General features: G+C 37.5%; 1 protein-coding gene and 1 pseudogene across 1 annotated transcript; one reads left to right on the forward strand and one right to left on the reverse strand.

The window, feature by feature from the left end:
* Positions 1 to 4,400: 4,400 nt before the first annotated feature.
* Positions 4,401 to 6,195, reverse strand: LOC140888155 (uncharacterized). The gene is made up of 2 exons (XM_073295843.1): positions 6,069 to 6,195; positions 4,401 to 5,953 (listed from the first exon to the last, which is right to left on the reverse strand). The coding sequence occupies exons 1-2, from the start codon at positions 6,193 to 6,195 to the stop codon at positions 4,401 to 4,403; spliced, it is 1,680 nt and encodes a 559-aa protein (XP_073151944.1).
* A 1,076-nt stretch (positions 6,196 to 7,271) lies between these two features.
* Positions 7,272 to 11,198, forward strand: LOC140888156 (uncharacterized; annotated as a pseudogene).
* The last annotated feature ends 13,615 nt before the right edge of the window (positions 11,199 to 24,813 follow it).

Here is a 24,813-nt window from a genome sequence, read left to right on the forward strand (position 1 = left end):
AGAGCTGAAATCAAAGTGCCGTAACTGAACTGAGCCCAAAAATCAGGGTCGAGGTGACTAGACTAAGGTAGAGAGCTGAGCCAAAGTCAGGGGCCTAAGAGGCATGACTAAGGTGATGGAGCTGAACCAGAGTCAGGGGCCTAAAAGGCATGACTGAGGTGATGAGCTGAAACCAAAGTCAGGGGCCTAAGAGGCGTGACTAAGGTGATGAGCTGAACCAAAGTCAGGGGCCTAAGAGGCGTGACTAAGGTGATGAGCTGAACCAAAGTCAGGGGCCTAAGAGGTGTGACTAAGGTAATGAGCTGAACCAAAGTCAGGGGCCTAAGAGGCGTGACTAAGGGAATGAGCTTAACCAGAGTCAGGGGCCTAAAAGGCGTGATTGAGGTGATGAGCTGAACCAAAGTCAGGGGCCTAAGAGGCGTGACTAAGGTGATGAGCTGAACCAAAGTCAAGGGCTTAAGAAGCGTGACTAAGGTGATGAGCTGAACCAAAGTCAGGGGCCTAAGAGGCGTGACAAGGTGATGAGCTGAACCAAAGTCAGGGCCTAAGAGGCGTGACTAAGGGAATGAGCTTAACCAGAGTCAGGGGCCTAAAAGGCGTGACTGAGGTGATGAGCTGAACCAAAGTCAGGGGCCTAAGAGGCGTGACTAAGGTGATGAGCTGAACCAAAGTCAGGGGCTTAAGAAGCGTGACTAAGGTGATGAGCTGAACCAAAGTTAGGGGCCTAAGAGGCGTGACTAAGGTGATGAGCTGAACCAAAGTTAGGGGCCTAAGAGGCGTGACTAAGGTAATGAGCTGAACCAAAGTCAGGGGCCTAAGAGGCGTGACTGAGGTGATGAGCTGAACCAAAGTCAGGGGCCTAAGAGGCGTGACTAAAGTGATGAGCTAAACCAAAGTCAGGGGCCTAAAAGGCGTGACTAAGGTAATGAGCTGAACCAAAGTCAGGGGCCTAAGAGGCGTGACTGAGGTGATGAGCTGAGGCATGTCTACATCAATATTTTCAAAAGAGCAACTGCTTATAGATAAAAGTAAAATGTAGCCTGCATGAATTACAACTGAAAGGAAAATTGTTCTTGCAACATTTAAGAATAATATTTGCGTAAATTGTAAGCACTCCAAGGTCTCTTCAGCACCTTCCCCTTTGAATCTTTCAAGTAGTAAGCATCCGAACTGAGCCTCATCACCACCTTGTACGGTCCTTCCCATTTAGGATCGAGCTTCCCTATAGCCCCTCCTGAACTTTTCTCAGCACCAAATCCCCTACCTGAAAGCCCTTCCTACGCACCGACGATTATAGGATCGAGCTACCCTATTCTTGTATGCCTCCATTCTGATGGCAGCAGCTTCTCTCTTCTCCTCCATAAAGTCTAAGTCTTCCATTCTCTTTTCTTCATTCTTCTCATCGTAGAAAAATGATCCGAGCTGACTCTTCTCCAATTTCTGCTGGCAAGACCGCTTCATTTCCATAAACCAGACTAAATGGAGTCTCTCCTGTCCCAATTCTAGATGTGGTACGATATGACCATAACACACTAGGGAGTTCCTCCACCCAATTTCCTTGGGCTTTTCCTAATCGGGTCTTCAAGATTTGCACCAAAGATCTGTTATTGACCTCCACCTGACCATTGCTTTGAGGATAATGGACAGATGTGAAGTGTTGTTGAATTTTCATTCTCTTTGCACCAAGCTTGCACCCGGGCTCCCTGAAACTGCCTCCCATTGTCGGAGATAATCTTCCGCGGTACTCCAAACCTACACACAATATTCTTCCACAGAAATTTCAGAACTTCTCCTTCAGTAATTCGTGCCAAGGCCTCCGCCTCCACCCATTTAGAGAAGTAATCTATAGCGACCAACAAGAATTTCTTCTGAGCTGGGGCTTGAGGGAAAGGACCCACAATATCCATTCCCCACTGATCGAAAGGACACGCTGCCATGATTCCTTTCATTAACGTCGCTGGCTGATGCTGAAGTCTGCTATGTCGCTGACAACTGTCACAAGAAGTCACCAAAGCTATGACACCTTTCAAAATAGTAGGCCAAAAATATCCTGCTAAAAGAACCTTACGGGCTAGAGAATAAGATCCCAAGTGATTGCCACAACACCCCTCGTGTATCTCTTTCAGGACATAATGAGCTTCCTTAGGACCCAAACACTTGAGAAGAGGTCCAGAAAATGACTTCTTATAAATAACTTCCTCCACCATCACAAAGCGGAGACTCCTCTGTTTCAACCGATATGTCTTCTTTGGATCCTTTGGTAACTCGCCCTTCTCCATGTATTCCAAGAGCTCTTTTCTCCAGTCACTCTCTTTCGGAGCTAATGGTGTGAGCTCCGTAAAAGGTGTTAATTCCACTTGTACGACTACCTCTCTGTTTTTCCAGTTATGAAGTGAGCTAGCCATCTTGGCCAGAACATCCGCCTTTTCGTTGCTCTCTCTAGGGATCTGCTCAAACATTACCTCATCAAAGAGGCCCCGAGCTTCCTCTATTGCCTTCATGTACTCTTTTAACTTCTCACTTTTCACCTCGTAAGACCCATTCACTTGCTGAGCTACCAATTGCGAATCAGAATAGAGATGTATCCGGGCTGCCCCAACTTGCTTAGCTGCCCGAAGGCCAATTAACACGGCCTCATATTCTGCCTCATTGCTCGAAAATCCAACCTGACTGCCAATCGGATCTCATCTCCCTGAGGGGATATCAGAGGCACCCCCACTCCACATCCTTCCCTGTTAGAAGAACCATCAACATACACTTTCCATAAGCCCTGCCCTTCCATATGTTTTGTTTCGGCTAAAAAATCGGCCAATGCTTGAGCTTTAATCGCTGCTCTTGGTTCATACTGAATATCATACTGAATATCATACTCACTGAGTTCAGTAGTCCATGTCACCAATCGTCCCGAAATGTCAGCGTGAGTTAATATCCTTCCATGGGACAATTGGTTAACACCACAATAGGATGTGATAGAAAATAAGGTCTGAGCTTCCGGGCCGTCATAACAAGTGCAAGTGCCAACTTCTCGACCTCTGAATACCGGAGATCAGCACCCTTGAAAGCATGTGAGAAAAAGTAGATAGGATGTTGAGCCGCTCCCTCCTGCCTAATGAGTACCAAACTGACCGCCCCTCCAAAGCTGAGAGGTAGATGTATAACGGTTCACCCGGAACTACCTTAGCCAATACAAGAAGTTCGGCTAAATAATTTTTTAAGTCCTCGAACGCCTTCCCACATTCAGCATCCCACTCAAACCTCTTAGCTTTCCGAAGAACCTTAAAGAAAGGTAAACTTCTATGAGCTGATCTGGATATGAATCGAGATAGAGCTGCTATCCTTCCTGCCAACCTCTGAACTTCCTGCAGATTTCGAGGATGAGACATGGATCGGATAGCTTGCACTTTCTCGGGGTTAGCTTCAATCCCTCTCTCAGTCACCATGTATCCCAAAAACTTGCCTCCTCTTACTCCAAACACACATTTTTCAGGATTGAGCTTTATTCCGTAGGACCTGAGCGTGGCAAAGGTCTCCCTCAAGTCGGTCATCAAACCTGCATCATCCTGGGATTTTACCAGGATATCATCCACATAAACCTCCACATTTCGGCCAATCTGGGAAGCAAACACCCTATCCATGAGCCTCTGATAAGTAGCCCCTGTATTTTTCAAACCAAAAGGCATCACTCTGTAACAGAAAGTTCCATGAGAGGTAGTGAAACTTACTTTATCCCGATCTTCCTCTACCAACGGAATTTGATGGTACCCTTGATAGGCATCCATGAAACACAAATACTGATGACCTTCCGTAGAATCAACCAACTGATCAATTCGAGGCAGTGGATAGCAATCTTTTGGGCATGCCTTATTTAAGTCCCGAAAATCAACACACATCCTCCATTTGCCTGAACTCTTAGGGACAAGGACCACATTTGACAACCAAGTAGGGAACTGGACTTCCCTAATATGACCTGCCTTAAGGAGTTCATTCACCTCTTTCTTAATAACCTTATCCTTTTCAGGCCCAAAGTGTCTTTTTTTCTGTTTTACCTGCTTCGCTCCCGCGAAAATGTTGAGCCGATGAACCATAACGTCTGCACTAACCCCTGTGAGCTCTGAAAAAGACCAAGCAAAAACATCCTTGTTCTCCTTCAAGCAATCAATCAAGCTTTGCCTCATTGAAGAACTGAGATCAGCGGCTAACTTCACCATCTGAGCTCCAGGACTTAGCTCTACTTTCTCATGATCTTCTTCAGACATTAAAAATACCTTTTGACCCAACAACCTTGGTGCTCGGCCTATCAAAACCATTCCTACTTCCCTCCTACTTCTCTTTGCATCAACCTTCACTTCATTCACATAACACAAACGTGCTGCCTTTTGATCACCCCTAACAACCCCCACTTATTTTCCACTTGGAAACTTCAATTTCTGGTGGTAGGTAGAAGCCACATCTCGGGAATCACTCAGGGCAGGGCGTCCCAATATTCCATTGAAAGAAGATGGGGCATCCACCACTGTAAAGCAAGCCATTTTGGTTACTCTCTGCTCTCCACTCCCAAGGGACAAGGGGAGCACTATCTGTCCCAACGGTTGCAGAGCATGACCCGTGAACTCATACAACTCTGTGGTGATTGGATCCAACTCAAATCCTTCCAATTTAATTTGGTCCAGAGTTTCTTTAAAAATAATGTTTACTGAACTCCCAGTATCCAAAAAGATACGAGCCACGTCATAATTGGCTATGGTCAAGGTGACCAGTAGGGGATCATTATGAGGTAGCACCACATCCTTTAAATCTTCCCTTCCAAAACTGATGTTCGGATCAGTGGGACAGCTGAGCTGAGAATTTACCTCAAAATTTTCCAACCTACGCCCGTGAGCTTTGCGAGCCCTTCCCGAATCTCCATCCGTACTACCCCCTGAGATCATATGGATAACACCCCGATTGGGATGATTTGAAATTTGCTTCACCCTATCTCCTTGACCGTTTTGAAGAGCTCTTCCGTGATGATCACCTTGATTCTCTCTAACTTCATTCCTTTGATTCCTCCATTGGGGAGCTCGGCCTTGGCGAGGAGGATTTGCCCTTCGAGTCAGCTCAGCTCTGATTCGAGGGTCATCATACATGATCCTTTGAACCTCCTCACCTAGCCTCTGACAATCATTGGCGATATGCCCATACTCCTGATGAAAATCGCAAAACTTGTCAGATGGCGGTAACCGAGGGCCTTTCTCAGCATTACGGGGCCTCACAAGTGCTCGCCTATCCTCACATACTTGCATTGCCTTCTCCAGGCTTACCGAGAGTGGTACATAGTGGTAGGGTCCTTTGACCCTGTTCATCTCTTCTGCAACCCTCTTCCTTCCTCCTTCTGTCTTCCCCTCTGCCTTTGCTCCCACCTTGGCACTGGGCTTACTCCCAGACGTTCCTTCCTGTCTCCTCTGCCTCTGTGCATCCTCCAAATTCACGTACTTCTCAGCTCGACTAAGGAGCTCATCATAAGTCAAAGGAGGCTTCTTGACCAAGGATCTGAAAAACTCTCCTCCTCTCAACCCTTGAGTGAAAGAGTTGACCAAGGTGTCAGCAGTGGCAGCAGGTACTTCCAGAGCTGCTGTATTGAAGCGCTGAACATACTCCCGCAATGGTTCCACCTCAGATTGCTTCATATTGAACAAACTGAGAGAAGTCTTCAAATATCTCTTGCTACTCGCATATTGGTGTAGAAAAGCTAAGTTGATGTCGTTGAAACTCTGAATACTACTAGGCTGTAAAAGTTTGAACCATTGCTGGGCTGACCTTATCAGAGTAGTGAGGAAAACCCGACATTTAATTGCATCTGAATATCTATGCAACAAGGCTGCATTTTCAAATCCCCCCAAATGTTCCTCCGAATCTGAGCTCCCGTCATATTCCCCTAAAGTAGGCTGCTTAAAATTTGCAGGGAGTTCTTCATCTAGAATAGCCCGAGCAAAAGGACTTTCCCTCTGTATAGGCCCAGGCCGACCTCTGACTTGCCGACCTAGTCTCCTGATCTCTTCCCACACCGCATCAATTGGGGTTTGGCTGACCCACGGGAGGAGGTGGTGGATTTTGACCCATGGCCGCTTGCACTGTTTGAGTGATGAACTGGCTGAGCTGATCTACAGTCATATCCGCCACATTTCCTCTTCCCCTTCCTCTTCCTCTTCCTGCCATATCTACGTCTTAGCTTGAATTTTCCACAGACGGCGCCAATTTATATACCTCAATAAAGTGATCTCCTTGGATGAGCTGAAGAAGCTCCTCCAAATAAAATATGAATTGCTGCTGACCTGAAACCACTAACAAGAGTGTTAAGGGGGGCCGAAAGGTGTTCTGGCGTATCCCCTCCGACGCTCAAGTCAGATGCTAGGATAGCGAAAATATAGAGAGTGGTGTGTGCACACGAGTGAAAAATTAGGATGCAAATAATGAAAGTGAACCTGGTATTTATAGGGGAGGGCTCCGGGTTTAGCGCCTACTTTTTTTATCAAGAATCCGCGAATCCCGGGATCACAATACCGAATATTTAGGCTGAGATCTCGCCCGAATCTTATCTGACAAAGAAAATAATAATACACTTAATATGAGCTGAACAGTCATCATGAGGATGCTATACTGCTGCTCTCCCTGAGGTTATATGGAAAAGGGGTGAGTGAGTTATTGCTGAACCCCTGAACTCCACCTGAACACTGATCATAACATCTTAGCTAGCTCATCAAGGTTATTCAACCCCTCTACTAAGCTAACTCCCTACTGACATCGGAGCTGAGATGAACTCCAGAGCTCCCAACCCGAGTTGGAGAGGATGGTGAAGAAATTTGTCTGAGCTCCCGAGCTGAGCTCCCGAGCCGAGCTCGAGGTAATGGTGGAGGAGCTTGGCTGAGCTCCCGAGCTCCCGAGCTGAGCTGGACATTACAATGGGAGAGCTTGGCCGAGCTCCCGAGTTCCCAAACTCCCGACCCGAGCTGACCCCCCAGACGATTCTGGCTAGCTAAAGATTGATCTTTACCTTAGGGTCATCTATAAGATGAGGTGATTTCCTCTTCCGGGTATCACAAATATTCATAAGAACATTTCAGATGAAAGAAATATTGGATAGATAGATCTATCTTTTAGACACTATCGAAAGAAAGCAAGAGTGACAAAATGTGTGTATATTATTATTATTATTATTATATTATAGTTGGAAAATAAAATAAAATTTACGTGTAAATGATCACACGACCTCGCCTCGATGTTGCGAACACCCGATTTGAATCAACAAAATCTTTCCATTTCTCTCTCTCTCTCTCTCTCTCTCTCTCTCTCTCTCTTCCTTCTGCTGTCCCCTCGCCATTACTGTTTCTTCTTCAATCTCACTCGCCCCACTTTTCAAATCCTTTCTCAAGTCTCCATCCATCTCAAACCCTTTTCAAATCCGATCGATTCCATTTATAAAACCCCCACAATTCCTTCCACTTCTTCTTCACCTCCGGCCTGTAATATATATATATAATCCATTGGTCAAAATTAATAATACTCTCTGTAATTAAATGGCTAGTACTGATCGTAAGCACTTGCTGCATGAGCTGCTCAAAGAGAATCAGGAGCCTTTTCGTCTCAAGAATTACATCGCGGAGAGGCGATCCCAGCTGAAAAACCCGTCTCACAAAACTACTGTTCTACAGATCAAAAATAAGAAGCCAATTGAATCCACTTGTTTCGCAAAACCGGGAGTTTATGCAAACATGCTTGTTTCCTATCGTTTCAGAACTCGCCGGACGTCATAAGGTCCCCCTTCCCGTCGCCGCTCAAGAGCCCTTGTAAGTCTCCACGCGCCGCCGTGTTCCTCCATGTCCCGTCCAGGACCGCCGCTATGCTCGTCGAAGCCGCCATGAGGATTCAGAAACAGCAGCAGTCGAAAAACAACAAACCCGGGTTCGCGCTGTTTGGTTCCTTGCTCAAAAGGCTCAAGGATCGGAGCAAGAACATGAAGCGTGCTATCGGGAACGACGAAATCCGTCTTCCGACGAATCGGCATCACGAATTAATGGAAGAAAATGCGAGGATTTCGTGTTCCTGCGATAATCGTGCGGCTGAACTGGAGGCTTCCACAAGCAGTACTTGCGGGTATCGTAGCTTGGAAGAGATGGTGGATAACGATTTCATCTCCGAAGATTTGCTGTTTTGCGAAAGCCCTTTCAGATTTTCCCTCCGCCGAAGCCCGTCCTGCACAGGAAGCCCCGCCGTCCGTACGCCGGAGTTCTGCTCGCCCGCGGCCTCTCCCCGTCTGCCCGCAACACAGGTTTCTTTCTTCCCTCTTCTTTTCCAAAACATTATCATTAATTTTAATGATAGCATTATTATTATGATTTATTGATTTATTCTTGAAAATGATTCCTTTATGAACAGAACAATCAATCTAAATTGTTTCTCGTTATTCTAATTTGTGATGGGACATAAAGATACTTTAAATTTTAGTTTAACATGGAATTAATTTAGTGGAATTTCGAAATGCAACAGTGAAATATAAGCATATATTTTCAAGAAATATTATTTTGTATATTTTTTTGTGTAAATTATAATTTTGGAAGTGACACTGTAAATGGAGGTCGGCATGTTTAATTTTTTTAAATTATAAAGTAATTATATGTATGAACATATTAAATATTTTGATAGTCCATGTTTTTTAGATATAAGGCTGGCAAATATATTTAAATTAATAATATTTTGTAAAGATTATTAAATTAATAGTGAAATCCATTACATAGAAGGAAAACGTTACATACATTTGACTTGTTTAGTACTGTCGGTAAGGTCTGAATTGGTAGACGGGATTGTCGACGTTAAATGACCAATATACCCTTGACTTCTGCACTAAGACTATCGACAGTTCTCCAATTGTCAGTGCCCTTTTTGGAGTTTTGGGCGATGAGTGTATTTCTTTGAATATTTTTTTTTATGTACTTTTGATCACGCCTCTTGCAATCAAATCTTTTTTTTAAATTGGTTTTGTCCCTCAAAATAATTTTCTCACTAAACGACAAATCTTAATTTTGTTTTAATATTTGACCGATAATATTAATTTCCCACTTTTAGTATGCATAATTATACACATAATCGAGTTATTTTTTAGGTATATGTAAGAGTAGTCGCACTTCACATGTCGACATTCAAGGTTTCCCACCATGGAAAAATAATAGGTATTTATCCGTGGCAAATGAATGTGTTATGTTTCTCTCAATAATATATATCTTTGATAAGTTTTAGTTTTTAATTATTTGGTGCCTTCTTCATCAAATCTTGACTCATTTATAATTTCCATAGGAAAAAGATAATAACAAATCCAAAAGTCCGAAAACTAGAAACGGAGAAGAAGACGACGAAGAGAAAGAACATTGTAGTCCAGTATCGATATTGGATCCTCCGTTCCAGGACGAGGATGGCCATGAAAGCGAAGAAGAAGCCGAAGAAGAAGATGGCGACTGCGATGGTAGTAGCTACGCAAAACGTTCAAAGTAAGCGATATATATTTTTTAGTTTTTTACAATCTATATCGATATATTTTTTTCTTCCAATTATCACTTTAATAAAATTGTTATTATTTCGTTACATGACACAAGTAAGCACCAAAAAATTTGAAAAGTCACAAGCCCAGTCGTTTTCAGCATTTTTATACGGTCAAAACTATTCATATTCACCTGATTTTGACGTTTTTTTGGTAAAATCCAACTAAACGTATCAGAGACACATGCGCTTTTAGTACAATTGCTATAACGCGTACACCAATTCTCAGTTACACGTGACACGTTTTTGTCCTAGCAAAATAGTAAAGAGGCAATATGTGTACATTAAATGGCCCGCATTATAAATGTTAGGGCCATTTTGCTATTATTGAATCGGGAAATTGGTATGGATAATTATACATTCTATTATTGTGTTGGTGCCTTTTTAATGTATTATATAATTTCTCTTGTTCGTTACTCGGGACATCTCACATCACCCAAAGCTTCTAACCTTGTATATACAATACACATGATATAGACAAATTTTGCATTTGTTTCGTCTAACGTTTAAGTTCTACAAATAATCAGAGTTATAAATCTTTATCTTATCTTTATATATTTAATAATAATTATTTGTGAATAAATATCGTTTAGATGATGAGGTGGGAATTCATTTCTAACGTATTGCCAACTGTTCCACTTGTATTTCATAAAGTTTTATTAATATCATGACTTTATTGTTGTACTCTTTCCACCTAATTATAGAGTTTTATGTAAAATGTGATTTAATGTTACACTCTTTATTTTCCCTTAGAACTGAAAAATGTTTTACCTTTTTTTGTGAACAATAATAATGTAGGAGCAAAACAGCAGCTATTATACAGGCTCAGAAGGTTTGAAAAGCTTGCGGAGTTGGATCCAGTGGAACTGGAGAGAAAGATGCTGGACAGTTCCGACGAAGAATTCGACCAAGAAACAGTGACAGAACCCGACCAAGACGACGATCCCTTGTCAAGGCAGGACACTTTCTTGATGTCGATAAACCTGAAGAACCTCGTTACTCAACCGGTCGTCAAGGAGAAAGGGAAAAATATAGGTTTGACTAGAAATAAAGAAGTCGTTTTCGGTAGGATTTTCAATCGGTTGGGTTCGTGGAAAGAAGTAGAGTTCGATACCATCGATAGGATGATTGGTATGGATTTCAAGATGGATTTTGATGGATGGAAGGGGTTTCAGGATCTGGTGGATGATATTGCAGTCGAGCTCGAGCTTGAATTATTTGGAATGCTTGTGGAAGAATTGCATGGAGAGATGTTTTGCATGGATCATGGTTGCACATGATTCCTTGTACGTACACTCAATTTGTTTGCTATTTTCCAATATTGGTAAGAAATATCTAATTAAATGAGTAGTTGAGTTTGGGGTGTAGTAGAAATGAAATTTCGAAATTATTGATGAGGGAGGGGCATGTAAGAAATAGTACAAGGAACAAAATTTCATGGTGTCTAGTTGTCCAGCTCCATGGGACAATTCAAGCAACATCTAATTTTCCGAGGACAGGGGAAAATTTATTGTTACCAACTGGAATTTTGTTAAAAAATTTAATACATGCGTATGGCTTCTTTTTTTTTTTTTTTTAAATCTATTTTTTAGTTATTTTTTATGGAGTATCGTCTGTCTACGTAATGAAAAGCATTTTACGCTCCGAGATGTATTTAAGTTGATGAAATGGATCCCCTACTTTGGCAGTAGGGGGTGCTGTGGTGTTAAAACAACACCACAGCACCATTTTCCTTTTTTTTTTTTTAAATTATATATATATATATATTTTTTGATTTTACTTTATTTGTCTTTTGTTTTCTTTTTTTTTACCTTTTTTTAATACAGTCTAATTTTTTTTAGTTTTTTTATATTATCAATTTTTTTGTATCAATTTTTTTATTATAATTTATCCTTTTACAATATTTATTATAATAATACATCAACTAATTAAATATGTCAATATGAAAACAAAAATAAATAATTATATGTTTTAATCCAAAAATAAATAAGTTCGGTAACCAAAAAATTAGAAAAAACTAAAATGCAAATGATAAAAAAATTTAATGTTATATATTCAAATATTCTCATTCCGTGTTGTAATTTTTTTTTAAAATGAATAGAAGAAGAAAAAAAAAGAATAATCAAACATTATTTCAAAAAAAAAAAAAAAATCAAACACGTGAAAAATGAGTAAAAATTAAATACAAATTATGTCTTCCTCCCAAACGAGAAAGAGAAACGATGTCCAAAAAAAATAGTCCAAAAAATGAAATAAAAAAATGAAAAATAAGCTAAAAAAATTTTAAAAAATAAAATTTTGAGAGGGTATAAAAGAAAGATGAAAACTAAAAGTCTAAAAAACTAAATTTTAAATAATATATACATATATATATAATATAAAGAAGAAAATTGTGTAGTAGTGCTAAAAAATTATCAGTATAAAAGTATATATATACTAGTTTATTTTTAATTTTTTTTTTGTTTTTAGTTTATATATTTTAATTATTTTTTTTACACTTTATGACTTTTTGTTTTGTTTTGTTTTTATTTTTTAATACATTATAATTTTTTAAAAATATATATATTTATATATATACTAGTTTATTTTTATCTTGTCAAATTTTATTGTGCAATTTTTTTGTTATAATTTATATTTTTATACTGATAATTTTTAGTACTACTGCACAATTTTTTTCTTCTATTTATTTTTTTTAAAAAAATTATAACAGAAAATGAGAATATTTTAATATAAAAATTTTGATTTTTTTTATCATTTGCATTTCAGTTTTTTTTCTAATTGTTTGATTACCAAACTTATTTATTTTTGAAGTAAAACATATAATTATTTATTTATATTTCCATATTGACATATTTAATCCGTTGGTATATTATTATATTATATATTGTAAAAGTATAAATTATAACAAAAAATTGATACAAGAAAAATTGAATATATAAAAAATTTAAAAAATTAAACTGTATTAAAAAAATGTAAAAAAAAAGGAAAAAAAAAACAAATAAAGTAAGTCTAAAAAGGTAAGTCTAAAGGGCCACCAGTATAAATATTGAATTTATTTTTTGAAAAAGGTAAGTCTAAAAATGGGTAGATTAAAAAAAAGAATATAAAAAAGGTGAAAGTCCGAAAGATGCCCGGTTTATTTCTCTAACTTTGGTATGTATTGGCAAAAATAAAAGAGTAACATCTATTTTTGCGCATATATAAATGTAATAAAATATCTAAAAGTTATGCTAACTTGTGACATTTTGATATTAATTATTCCACGCTTTCTCCAAAGTTAAACGAATCCAAGTTTAAATATTACCCAAACTAAACTAATACAAATAAAAATAATATATAATAATTCGTCAATGATTATAGTGCGGGCTACTATGAGTCTTAGTTTTTATACTTATAAACTAAATTACGTGTGATCAATATTGGGGTAAGATTTGTTGCGATATGTAATCACAAATACCGTTTTGCAAGAAGGACAAATGGAAGAGTAAAAGGGCAAGAATAACAATGTATATTTATATCATTAGATTGATATAGTTCAACTACCAAATAGATGGCTCAACCCCTCCATTTTACTCAATTAGTGAATCCTTTTCATTTTTATTCGGAAAAAGGCAAGGAAAATGGGGAAAAATATGAACAAGAAAATTGATATATAACTTGTGATTTTTTGAGATTTTTTTAAAAATATATTGAGTTTTATTAATTTTGAAAACTATATAGGTAGGATAATGGTAAATGTACAACCAATATATCGTACAACGATATTTACGACAATTATATTATGATATTTTGTTATGGCTACAACGACATGTTAGGAGGAAAAAACTAAAATCGAACCGAACTTTTTCAACCACAACGGCGAAATGAACATCTTAAATTAAAACGGTTTGATTCCGATTTTATTTTATTATTCATTCAAACCTAACGCTAAGTCCCTTTATATAATTTGATTTTTCATTATTTGTATAATTTCTCAAATTTTGAATTCATTATTCGAGATATAATTATAATATTTCGAGGAATTTTTTTTAAGTCTCTGGTTAAAATTTTAGAAGTTGGGCTTATTAGCAACTGTGGATGCATGTGGAAAAGAGAATAAATTTTGAACCCAGATCCATAATTAGGCCCACGTCACATGTTTTAAAGAAAAAAAACAATATTTAATTGAAATGATCTTTCCAGGGTCGGTTCCGGAGCATCTCGTATTCTTAATAATAATGAAATTCGAAGGTGGCACCAATGATTATTAACGTATTTAAACAAAAAGGTGGTTTACTGTTAGAATTAAGTTGTTAGCATGTGATATGGATAACATATTGTTTTAGTTTAATGAATCCTCTGTATAAAAGTTGAACCACATTAGCACATTTGCTTTATATATGGGCTTTGATATACCAACTACTTTGATACTTAATTTTGTCATATTATTTATGTACACATCGTGGCGACATAAATTAGTTATTTATATCTTTAAAAAAGGTGTCCGAGTCGATGAAATACGTGAGTTTAACCAATGATCATACGTAAATTTGATCATCTCTGAAACATCCTAGACTTATAAATTTCAAAAATGCGGAAAATTTAAAATTTTTTTTTCTTTTTCTTTTAATTTTAAAATAAACACTAAATAAAATATTCATATATATATATATACATATATGCCCATACATATATGTACAACCATAAAAGAGATTTAAAATTTAATAAATAATTATGCAACATAAAATAACTACTAAAACGTCTGAATCATGCAATACTTAAAATAATTCAAAACAAATTAATCAACAGTGCATGCACTAAAAAGTTGCGTGAAAATAATACTTAAATCTCAACACTGGAATAAAATCTTCAAATAAAATAGTGTTTAAAATATTCATGCATAGAACACTAGCACGATGCAGACTACGGTCATGGGGCCACTGCAGCTCCGCTCATACGTCCTCACCACCGGTAGGGGTAACCTGCTCCTCTACGTACTCACCTGCACCATATCAGTGTAGTGAGCCTAGAGGCCCAACATGCATACTAACAAGGGTTTAAAATAATTTAATACACTTTCATACATAATACTTAACCTATAAATGCATGAGCATGCCTCCAAAAATAATAACATAAATGTTGCTTAAAGAAATCACTGAATTATACGTAACATACATAATATCATACATACTTGAGTTGTTGAGCACTTATTTTCTTAACATCGAATGGTCCTATCCGTAAGTGTGACCCATACTTATAGTGCGACTGATCAGTCTAAGAAACCATCGTACGAGGCTGGTGGCGAACCACCCATACATAAATGGCAGAAACTGCCCATACATAAATGGCCACACTACTTCAATTTCCACCTAAAATATTTTATTTGCTCAACCATAGAACTTCAATCATAGCATAAAAATTGATTTCATGAATGCATGTACTTTAAATAAATTGTGTGTCCTTCATTTATATTTAATTTATTTTCTAATATCATATAAATATTCAAATAACTTTTCATGCATAAAATAATTAAATATAAACTCAGGACACATGAAATTTCTCATGGTTTGATTCAACTGCTGGCCCTAGACATACAAGCCCATTAACTTAAGACTTGGCCCATTAGTGTACTTAAGCCCATTAACAACTTTTCTAGGCCCAATAAATCAACCAAAGCCCATTAAGACTAACTTAGGCCCAATAACACTGTTCATGTCCCAATGGGCCCAAAAGCCCAAAGACTGGCCCAATAACTTTCATGGGCCCTAAAGCCCATAAAAATTATTGGACTCACTTAAATAAATTAATTAAGCCCAAATAATTTAATCTTAGCCCAAAATAATTAAATGGAGCCCAAATAAATTTTGAAATTTAATTAGGCCCATTAAACACTTAATTAAACTTAAAACTTAAAAATAAAAATACCCGAGCCCGACTAACTTGACCCGGACCCGGACCAACTATCCTAACCCATGACTTACTGCCCCGACCCGGATCCACAGTCCCGACCCGGATCCACTCTCCAAAACCCCAAACCCGTAGCCCCCATTTTCTGCTCTCGGCTGTGCGAGCAGCGGTAAAGAACACCGGCGGCCGCCATGCTCCGGCCACCCAATGGTCGGCTCACCCCCACCTACCTCTAGCCCTCTTCAAGACGTTTCCAACCATGTAAGAACCAACCTAAACCATCAAGTATAGAGGGAGAACGAAGCTCTGCAAAACAGCCTACCCGCAGCTCGCGCGCAGACAGGAGCAGCTGTGGCGTTTTGCTTCGTTCTCGAGATTCCGACCACCTAAAATCGTGAAACCACTTGCAAAACTTAGCCAACATCTAGTAGGTTCCAACCCAACAAACCTCACCCAAAATAGTGGCCTGAGGAAGGAGATCAAAGCGACAGGAGCATCAGAAGTGAAGAACTTCATTTCCTGCCTATCTTAGCCTCAAACCCCGACTTGACTCGACCCTAGGGACCCTGATACATGTCTCCAACCAAGGAGCAGCAGCCATGATCAATCCATGCAAGAAAAACGTGAGTATGCAAACCAAAACAATGCAAGAACAAGATGCAACATCCAAAACCGAAACTTTCTGGAAAAATCTTGGAAAAGTCGGATGTATACACGATGCACACATGCATATACTGATATGGAGAAGAAAAGAGAAGGAAAATCATGCCTTTCACCGTAGACGAAGAGAAAAACCGAAAGCGAGACGATTCCGGGACGACGGGGCGACGACGAGGAACTTTGGACCTTCAAGACCGAGGCTATGGAGTTTTCTTGGGGATGACTGGCCGAAGAAGATGAATATTGAATGGGGTTGGCGGCTGAGCTTAGGGAAATCGTGGGTTTGGGTAGCTTAGGGTTAGTCTAGGTTTTTAGTTTAATTAAAATAGGTTTTAGAATAATTAAAAGTTTTAAATACTCTAAATAAAAGTTAAAAAAAGATCTAATAACTTAAATTAAAACATAAAATCTCGAAATTACAAATTAAGGGAATTTTAAAAATAATTAAAAGTCATTAAAATGGCTAAATTTGGATAAAAATGGACTCCTAAAATTATATAAAATTAAATACTAAAAATTTTAAGGAAATAAATCTCAAAATAATATTTTTGGGCTCAAATAAGACTCATAAAATAATTTGGATAGAAAGTTGTCATCTCGTCCGTCCACGGTCCCGTCTACGCGATCAAATAATTAAAATGCCATAAATCATAAAAAAAATCACTAATTATGGGTTAAGTGCTTGAAAATAAATTAAATCATGCACAAATAATTCACATAATTATTTAACCCATAAATCACAAATTTAAATTATTTAAATATCCTAATTATGCATGCGGATTTACGTATTTAAAATACCGGGTGTTACAATCTCACCAACAATTTTTTGGACGAGTTTGCTGCACAGGGTTTGCTCAATGCGATTAATGTGGCTAATGTGATTTGCGGACTATTGTGTTAGTTAAGTGGCTTATTCGATACGCATCTTAGGATAACACGACTGCAGATTCTCACGTCATCAATAAAAAAGTGATGTGTAATATATTTTTTTGTATCAAGTAATTTTCTTTACTGGTGGTATCAACTATCAACTATCATGTAATTTTTACGTTACATTTAATTAAAAAAATTATTAACTAAGGATATCTATGTTGTTCCGTAAAAGTTTTTATTAGTATATGACCCCACGTAAATATCACCAAAAAATTAGGATCCAAATTGGCAAATTTATATAACCAAATGTCCAAATCTCAATCATACCACTGGGGCTCTGGAAAATTTGCAAGAATGGGATTTGGTGTGTGTGTGTGTTTATACGCCATGGATGGCCCATTGGTTGTTGGACCGGTTACTAATCACATATCCATCTTAGGTCCATTCACTTACTCATTTAGTAACCTGCATGATTTTATTGGGCCTTTTCAGTTTTATACATATGATGGCCCATTTATTGTTGGACCGATTACTTTAGTGATCACATATTAAGCTTAGTCCATTCACTTACTCACTTAATAGCTTTCATAAATTTATTGGGCCTTTCAAGTTTATTTCATAGAAAAGGTCTCCAATTTATAACTTTTTTTTAAAAAAAATTCAAAAATTATTACTTTGTTTTTCAATTAGAGTTGACATACCGTACCGAAATACCGGAATTTTGGCATATTGTACCGAAATTTTTTAGATATACAGACCATTTTTCGGTATACCGAATTTTTTTCGGTATCTATACGGTATTACTATGGATTTTTTTCGTACCAAAGTTTCGGAATTTTACTATCGGTATCGGTATGAATTTTTTTCATACCAATATTTGTAGTAAAGTAAATCGAAAATCACCCTTATTTTCAATATATGTGTATCTATGTATATGTGTGATAGAAATCGTATTGTAATTGTAGGTTAAAATAAAGAGTCAGTGTTGTCCGCGGTGTCACAACATCAACGACAACACAGTGCAGCAGAAAATAAATAAAAATAAATAACACAAAAAATTAATTTTGTACGAGTATAAAAACTCGTGCGGGTGCCTTAGGGCTAAATATCACTAGTAAACGTAAGAATAGTCTTACAAAGTAATCCTAGTGATTTTACAAAAAGTCATTAAATCCTAAATTTCTCAACAAGTTGAGAAATCAAACTTGCATCATAAATAAATCAGAGTAAAAACAATAGATGCAACTCCCGTAGCCTAAATTTGAAGAGACAGTAAAGATCTTCAACAACACAGTTCCCACAGTGTTGTCTCTGATATCTTCAACACGAACGGCAGCACGGGGACAGGCAACGACGATGGTTGCAAAACTTCTTCAGAATCTTAGAATTCTTCTATGTGATTTTCTTTGAAAGCTCTTCTTAATTCTCCTCTGAAGTGTACGTTTGTTTGTGCGCAGAATCCCCCTCTTTATAGATTAGCTTTCACGTATAAAAGAGATTTCCTTGTAGAGTCCTACACAATAAGGAAATAAATCTTTTTTAGGAACAAGACTCTTTTAAATATAAATAATACTATCTTGATAATATTTGATAACAATAATACACAATAATTCCTTATCAAGATAATATTTAATCTAGACAAATATCTATCTCAATATTTTCGATAATAACATATAAATATTTAGCCTATCATATCAAATCATATCTTGATAATATAAACATAAATCCTTTCAATTCGATATCAAGATATAATTAAGTTAAATATCTATCTTAAATATATTATCGAGATCATAGAATATTTAACCATTTCAAATCAAATCTTTTGTCTAGAAGGCAAAATTCAATATTCTAATTAGCATGCTTAAGGAAAAGATTTTCAAGGAATTAATATTCCTTTCAATCTCCCCCTTTTGGCCTTTCTGGACAAAACTTGCACAAACAATTCAAACATAAACTCCCCCTGAGTTTAAAACACTTCTCCCCCTGAATTTTAAGTCTCCCCCTGAAGGTGTTGTCCCTCGTGTTGGCAGCACCAAGGATAACATACACATTGATACTTAGGGATTCTATAATTCATATATCAGAGCATAAGTGGGGTAGAAGTAGTTAGTCTAGTTAAAGCATATCAGAGAAATTAAGGCACATAACTAGAACAAAACAAAAACAGATATAAGAATCAAAAAATTAAAGCAAAGATGAGATAAGGAAAAAATATGAGGTGACACCAATCAATCTAAAATTGATCAGTATCAGATCCCTCCTGATCGTCAGTGTCCTCATCTTCATCTTTTTTAGTCCCAGATGGACCAGCCTCATCTTGTGCATTCTCTCCCCCTTTTTGGCCAGAAATGCCAAATCTTGTACAACAATCACCTAACAAGGCTCCATAAAGATCCAAGTCCTCCTGGGCTTGGGAAACTTATTTTCAGCATGAGCCATGAGAGCCTGAATGATAGAAACATAAAATTCCAGAGGAGAGGGTGTATGCATAATTTCTTTAGTTTCTTCAGTGTTGTCTTCCGTGTTGGCAACACCGGGAACAACATCAGCACCAGTAACAGCAGCAGTAGATTCAGACCAAGGAAGGTAAAGGTTTCTCTTCTCTCTTATTAAATCAGCTGCAATCTGCAGATCTTCAGTCAGTTCAGAGATACCTTCACCAAAATCATAAAGCAAACCTTGAAACTCCAAAATTCCATAGATCAAAGATGGAAAAGACAGCTTGATGGATTTTAATCTTCCATCTGCAAACTGGAATATAGTCTTGAATACGAGCTTGCTAAAATTGGAAGTGCTCTCCGTTACTATAGCAAAAGGCACAAATGCTTGTGGTCTAGTCACCACAGTGGAGCTTGTAGAAAGCATCCAATGGCGTAAAATAGAGTAAAAGGATATGAGCTATGTAACAGAGAGTTGTCCAGGAAACTTTTGAGAAAACCACCGATGAGTACAAAAGTAACTTCATGAATATGAGGGAGGTTCCCTTTTTCAACATCCGGCGTGTCACAAAGAGTATTGATTGTGGCAGGGTTAACTCAAAAAGCTTTTCTCTCATAAAAATTCCAGCACTGGTTTCCTATTGTAGGGCACCAGTGCAATAAAAATAGCTTTTGATCCTTCAAAAATTCAACCAAATTGATCCTTCCATAGACATCCACATCGATATTCTTCTCATCAATCAACATCGATTCACATACAAGAGCCACACAGCAGTATCTTCTCCATAGTAGAACTTGTAGGAAAAGACAGTAGTCAAATAAAACTTAGCAGCAGCCGTGTTGTCTGTGATGTTGGCAACACCATCAACAACACCAGCATCAACATCATCTTCCTTGGAAAACTTGATTCCTCACTAGCTTAAGCATCAGACTTATCTTATATATGGGGGAATTATAAGATACATTTGGCCTGATTGCAGCAAATTATTCCAGCATCTATCTATCAAGCTCATCATTGGAAGGGTGAGCAAAAACAACCACATAATTATCAACCTTCCCTTGCTTTAGAATGTCAAGAACTTGAGTCCAGGAAGCTTCAGCATCATCATAAAAGACAATTTCCTCAGTAGCAATAGGAGGAACAAAAACATCAAATTCAATCATCAATCGATACTCGGCCAATAAGGCTTCATAGTATACACTGTCTTCCTTCTCCTCTCTTATTTTCTTCACTACATGATCCATCAAAGATTGTACAAGAGCATGAGTGATCTGCAGAAAATCAGCTGTGGGAGCAGTGTTGCGCGCAGTGTTGGCAACACGAGGCACAACATCAAATTCAGACCAAGTAGGTCTATTTTCCTTTTTCAGCAAAATATGAGCAACCTTCAATTCTTCACCAACCAGAGACACGGACTCATCAATGTCTCGGATAAAGCCATATTATTCCAGAATCCTAAAGATGAGGGATGGAAAAGGCAAATTTGTGAACTTTAAAAACCTTCATCAGCAAATTGGAATATGAACTTGAATATCAGGTTCGCCAAACTTGAAGGGACTTCATGTTCCAACTGCAAAAAGTACTAGAGCTTGTACTTGGTTACCACAATAAAGTTGGTTGAAGGAGTCTCGTTCTTCACAATACTAATTGATTTTCAGCAGAACTCCTTTCTCTTCAACATCAAAAATGCGATATAGAGCAGTGATAACAACTAAATCAAACATCTATTCGCTCATGCACAGATACTCTGTCAAAATTGGTAGATTGCTCAGCATCTACACCAGCAGCGAGGCTTGTAAAGATTTCCAAAACAGGCTTTCGACTGTGATGAACAAAAGCAAAGACAGTAGCAAAAAGACCTCGAGTCTTGAACAAATTTAACCAAATTCTGCCTCTTGCAAGCATCCAGATCAATCTTCTTCTCTTCAATGAACTCATGGTTGACATACAGATGTCAATCAACAGTAGAAGCTTCTGAATATAAATTGTGAGATAAGGAAAGTGACATGTCACACTCTGGATAAATAGTGTTGCCTACAGTGTTAGCAACACCATTCACAACATCATCACCAGCAGAATCTTTAGTATTCGCTTCCTCAAATTCGTCATCCTCAGAGATGAAAGATGAACTACCATAAATATTTGGCCTGTTATCTGCAAGTTTTTATTGCATATCTGCGTCAGGTTCTTCCTCAATGACAGCAGAAGTAGGCACATGTTTGAAGAAACCAAACAAAAAGACAATCTGATTAGCACAGAAAGCAGATAAGCTTAAATAAAATCAAAGCGAGAGAATGTAGGAATGCAATTTGATGACTGCAAAAACCAATTAAGCATAAGAATGATCAAATCCATGAATAATATATGCTTAAAAGAAATCCATTGGTCAGTAAAAGAAATTCAAACAATCAAACATTCACCTTCTAACAAACTCATCCAGAAACACTTACCAATGAAAATTCTTATGGGTAAAATTTTTCAAATCGAGGAAATAAAATCCAACCCAATTATGAAAATAATCCGAGATTGAAAGCAATCAAAAATTCCCATAAGTAACTTCACATCGGCTCAACTCCACTAAATCATTGTCAATCACAAAAATTTAATTTTCAGTAGATAGAGTATTTCACCAAATTTGTTCGTTTAGAACGTCAAACCCTGAACAGAAAATATTCACAATTCTGAATTCATATGCATGTCTTATTTTATGCCTAAAACATAATGTAACATAAAAATAAAATGCAACCACATGCACATGATATGTTCACAAGTGTAGTGTTGCCTCTCATGTTGACAACATCAACAACAACACCATAGTTTTTCAAAAAGTATTTGAAACTTACACACTTGATTACCCTTGATTTCAGAAAATTTTCAGAAGTGGTAGCCTGCACACTAAAAGAACAGTCTTCATTGGACTCAATTATGTAGCTTTTTCCATTTTTTTCCGATTATTGATAAAGTTTGTACATATGACATTGGTCATCAAACTTTTTAAAAAGCTGAACACTGAATTTGCGAAATCACTTTTCACATGGGACAAGAACATGAAATACACATACATCCCTCAACTACTTAGTAGTTTAGTCAGAGTTCCATAAACAAGGGTCAGTGTGTTTAATAAAAATTTTGCTGAAAAACTTGGCATCGGTCGAATCACTGTAACAGAGATTAAAACACTACACATCACAAAGTGAATGCAAAATGCCTAAAATCCTAAACATGCATGAAAAAGAAAATAACAGTGTTGTCTATGGTGTTGTAACACCGGCGACAATACCAGCAAATGATTATAATGCACACATGCTGAGAGGCCTCCAAAGAGTAGAGAATCTCTCAAAAACTAAAACTTTTGTGAATATAACTATCAGTTGGTTCTTAGTTCCAACAAAATCCATTCGGATCACACTTTTTTCTACCAAATCTCGAATAAAGTGATGGCGAATGTTAATGGTTTTTGTGCGAGAGTGTTGAACTGGGTTTTCTGAAATGTCAATCGCACTCAAATTATCACAATAAAAAATGGGGGGTTGACTTTTAAATCCACAATCCTCTAACATTTGGTTCATCAAAAAAGGTTGTGTACAAAATGTAACGACCCTAATTCTATAATTAATAGATAAATATGCGGAATTTTTTTTTTTTTTTTATACATACTAAATAAAATATGTACATATATGCCCATACATATATGCACAAAATAAAAAGATTTAAAATAGATAAATGAATAAATAAACAATTAAACACTTAAATAAAAATGCATTCTTTAAAATAAAGTAAATATCTGAGTCAAATATTTAACTAAAAATACTGCATAAATAAAATGATTAAAATTTGCATGCACTGACAATATTCAATAAAATATTCAAAACTCACAACCACTGAAAAAAAATACTTAAAATAAATGTAACATGCAGACATAAATAAAACATGCATGTGACTCAGACATCTATCACGGTCACGGGGTCACTGCATGTCCGCTCATACATCCTCGCCTCCGGTGGGGACAATCTCATCCTCAACGTACTCACCTGCACCATACCAGTGTAGTGAGCCTAGAGGCCCAACATGCTAACATAACAAGGGTTTAAAATAATTTAAAACAATTAAATACTAATACATACATATACATGAATGAGCATTCTTAAAATATCATAAACATAACATAACTTAAATTAAATAAACTTATATAACATAATACATAACATTGTTGAGCAATTAATTTTCTAACATCGCATGGTTGTATCCGTAGTGTAACCTTAAATCATACATTAAATACTGATCAGCGTGGAAACCAACGTACGTGGCGGTGACGAATCACCTCTTAAATTGGCAGTAAACTGCCCTTCAATAGGTCACATATGGGGACGAATCCCCCTTAAATTGTCACACTACTTCAACTTCCAACATAAAAATATTTTATTATTGCTCAACCTTAAACATTTAATTATGCATAAAATTATTTCATGAATGCATGTACTTAAATAAAATGTGTGTCCTTCATATATATTTAATTTAATTTCATACTATCATTTAAATATAAAAATAACTTCCATGCACAAAAATAATTAAATATATATTCAGGACACATGTAATTTCTCATGGGTTGTACTGGACTGCTGGCCCTAACACTCAAGCCCAATTACTTAAATCTGGCCCATTACCACTGAGACTGGCCCATTAACATACTTAAGCCCAATAAAATTATTCTAAGCCCAATAAAATAATTTAAAGCCCATAAAACATTCTAGGCCCCATAACAACTTAGACTGGCCCAATGGGTCCAAAAACCCAAGACTGGCCCAATAACTTTTATGGGCTCAAAAGCCCATAAAATTAATTGACTAACTTAATTAAAATTTTAAAAATCCAAATAAAATTATTTGGGAGTCCAAATAATTTTATTTCAATTTAATTGGCCCAAAAACCCATTAATTCATAAAATGTTTTAAAAATAAAAAGACTCGAGCCCGGCCCACCAAGCCCGGACCCGAACCCACTTAACCCGACCCACTACCCTACTGACCCAACCCAAACCACTGACCCGACCCGGACCCCGCCTAAAACCCTAACCCGATCCCCCTTGCCTCCTCTCGGCTGCGGCCGTGAGCAGCAGGCCTTCTTGGCCTGCTGCCGGCCAGCTCCGGCCGCCCTTGGCCGGAGCGCCGCCGCCCAGACGTAGCCCATGTCTGGGCGGTCCGAACCTGACCCTAGCCCTGGCCCCATGCAGCCCCAAGCACTGAACCGGAAGGCCTTTCCCCCAAAACCCTAACCTGCAACCCCCTTCGGCTGACCTGCTGTAGATGCTTCCCTGGGCTCGTTTGGCTCGAGCCATTCGAGCCACTCGATTCCAGTCATACCTAGGACACCCTAGGGACCCTAGCCAGC

Source organism: Henckelia pumila, chromosome 3 (genome assembly GCF_033568475.1).
Source record: "Henckelia pumila isolate YLH828 chromosome 3, ASM3356847v2, whole genome shotgun sequence".
In the NCBI taxonomy this organism is placed as follows: domain Eukaryota; kingdom Viridiplantae; phylum Streptophyta; class Magnoliopsida; order Lamiales; family Gesneriaceae; genus Henckelia; species Henckelia pumila.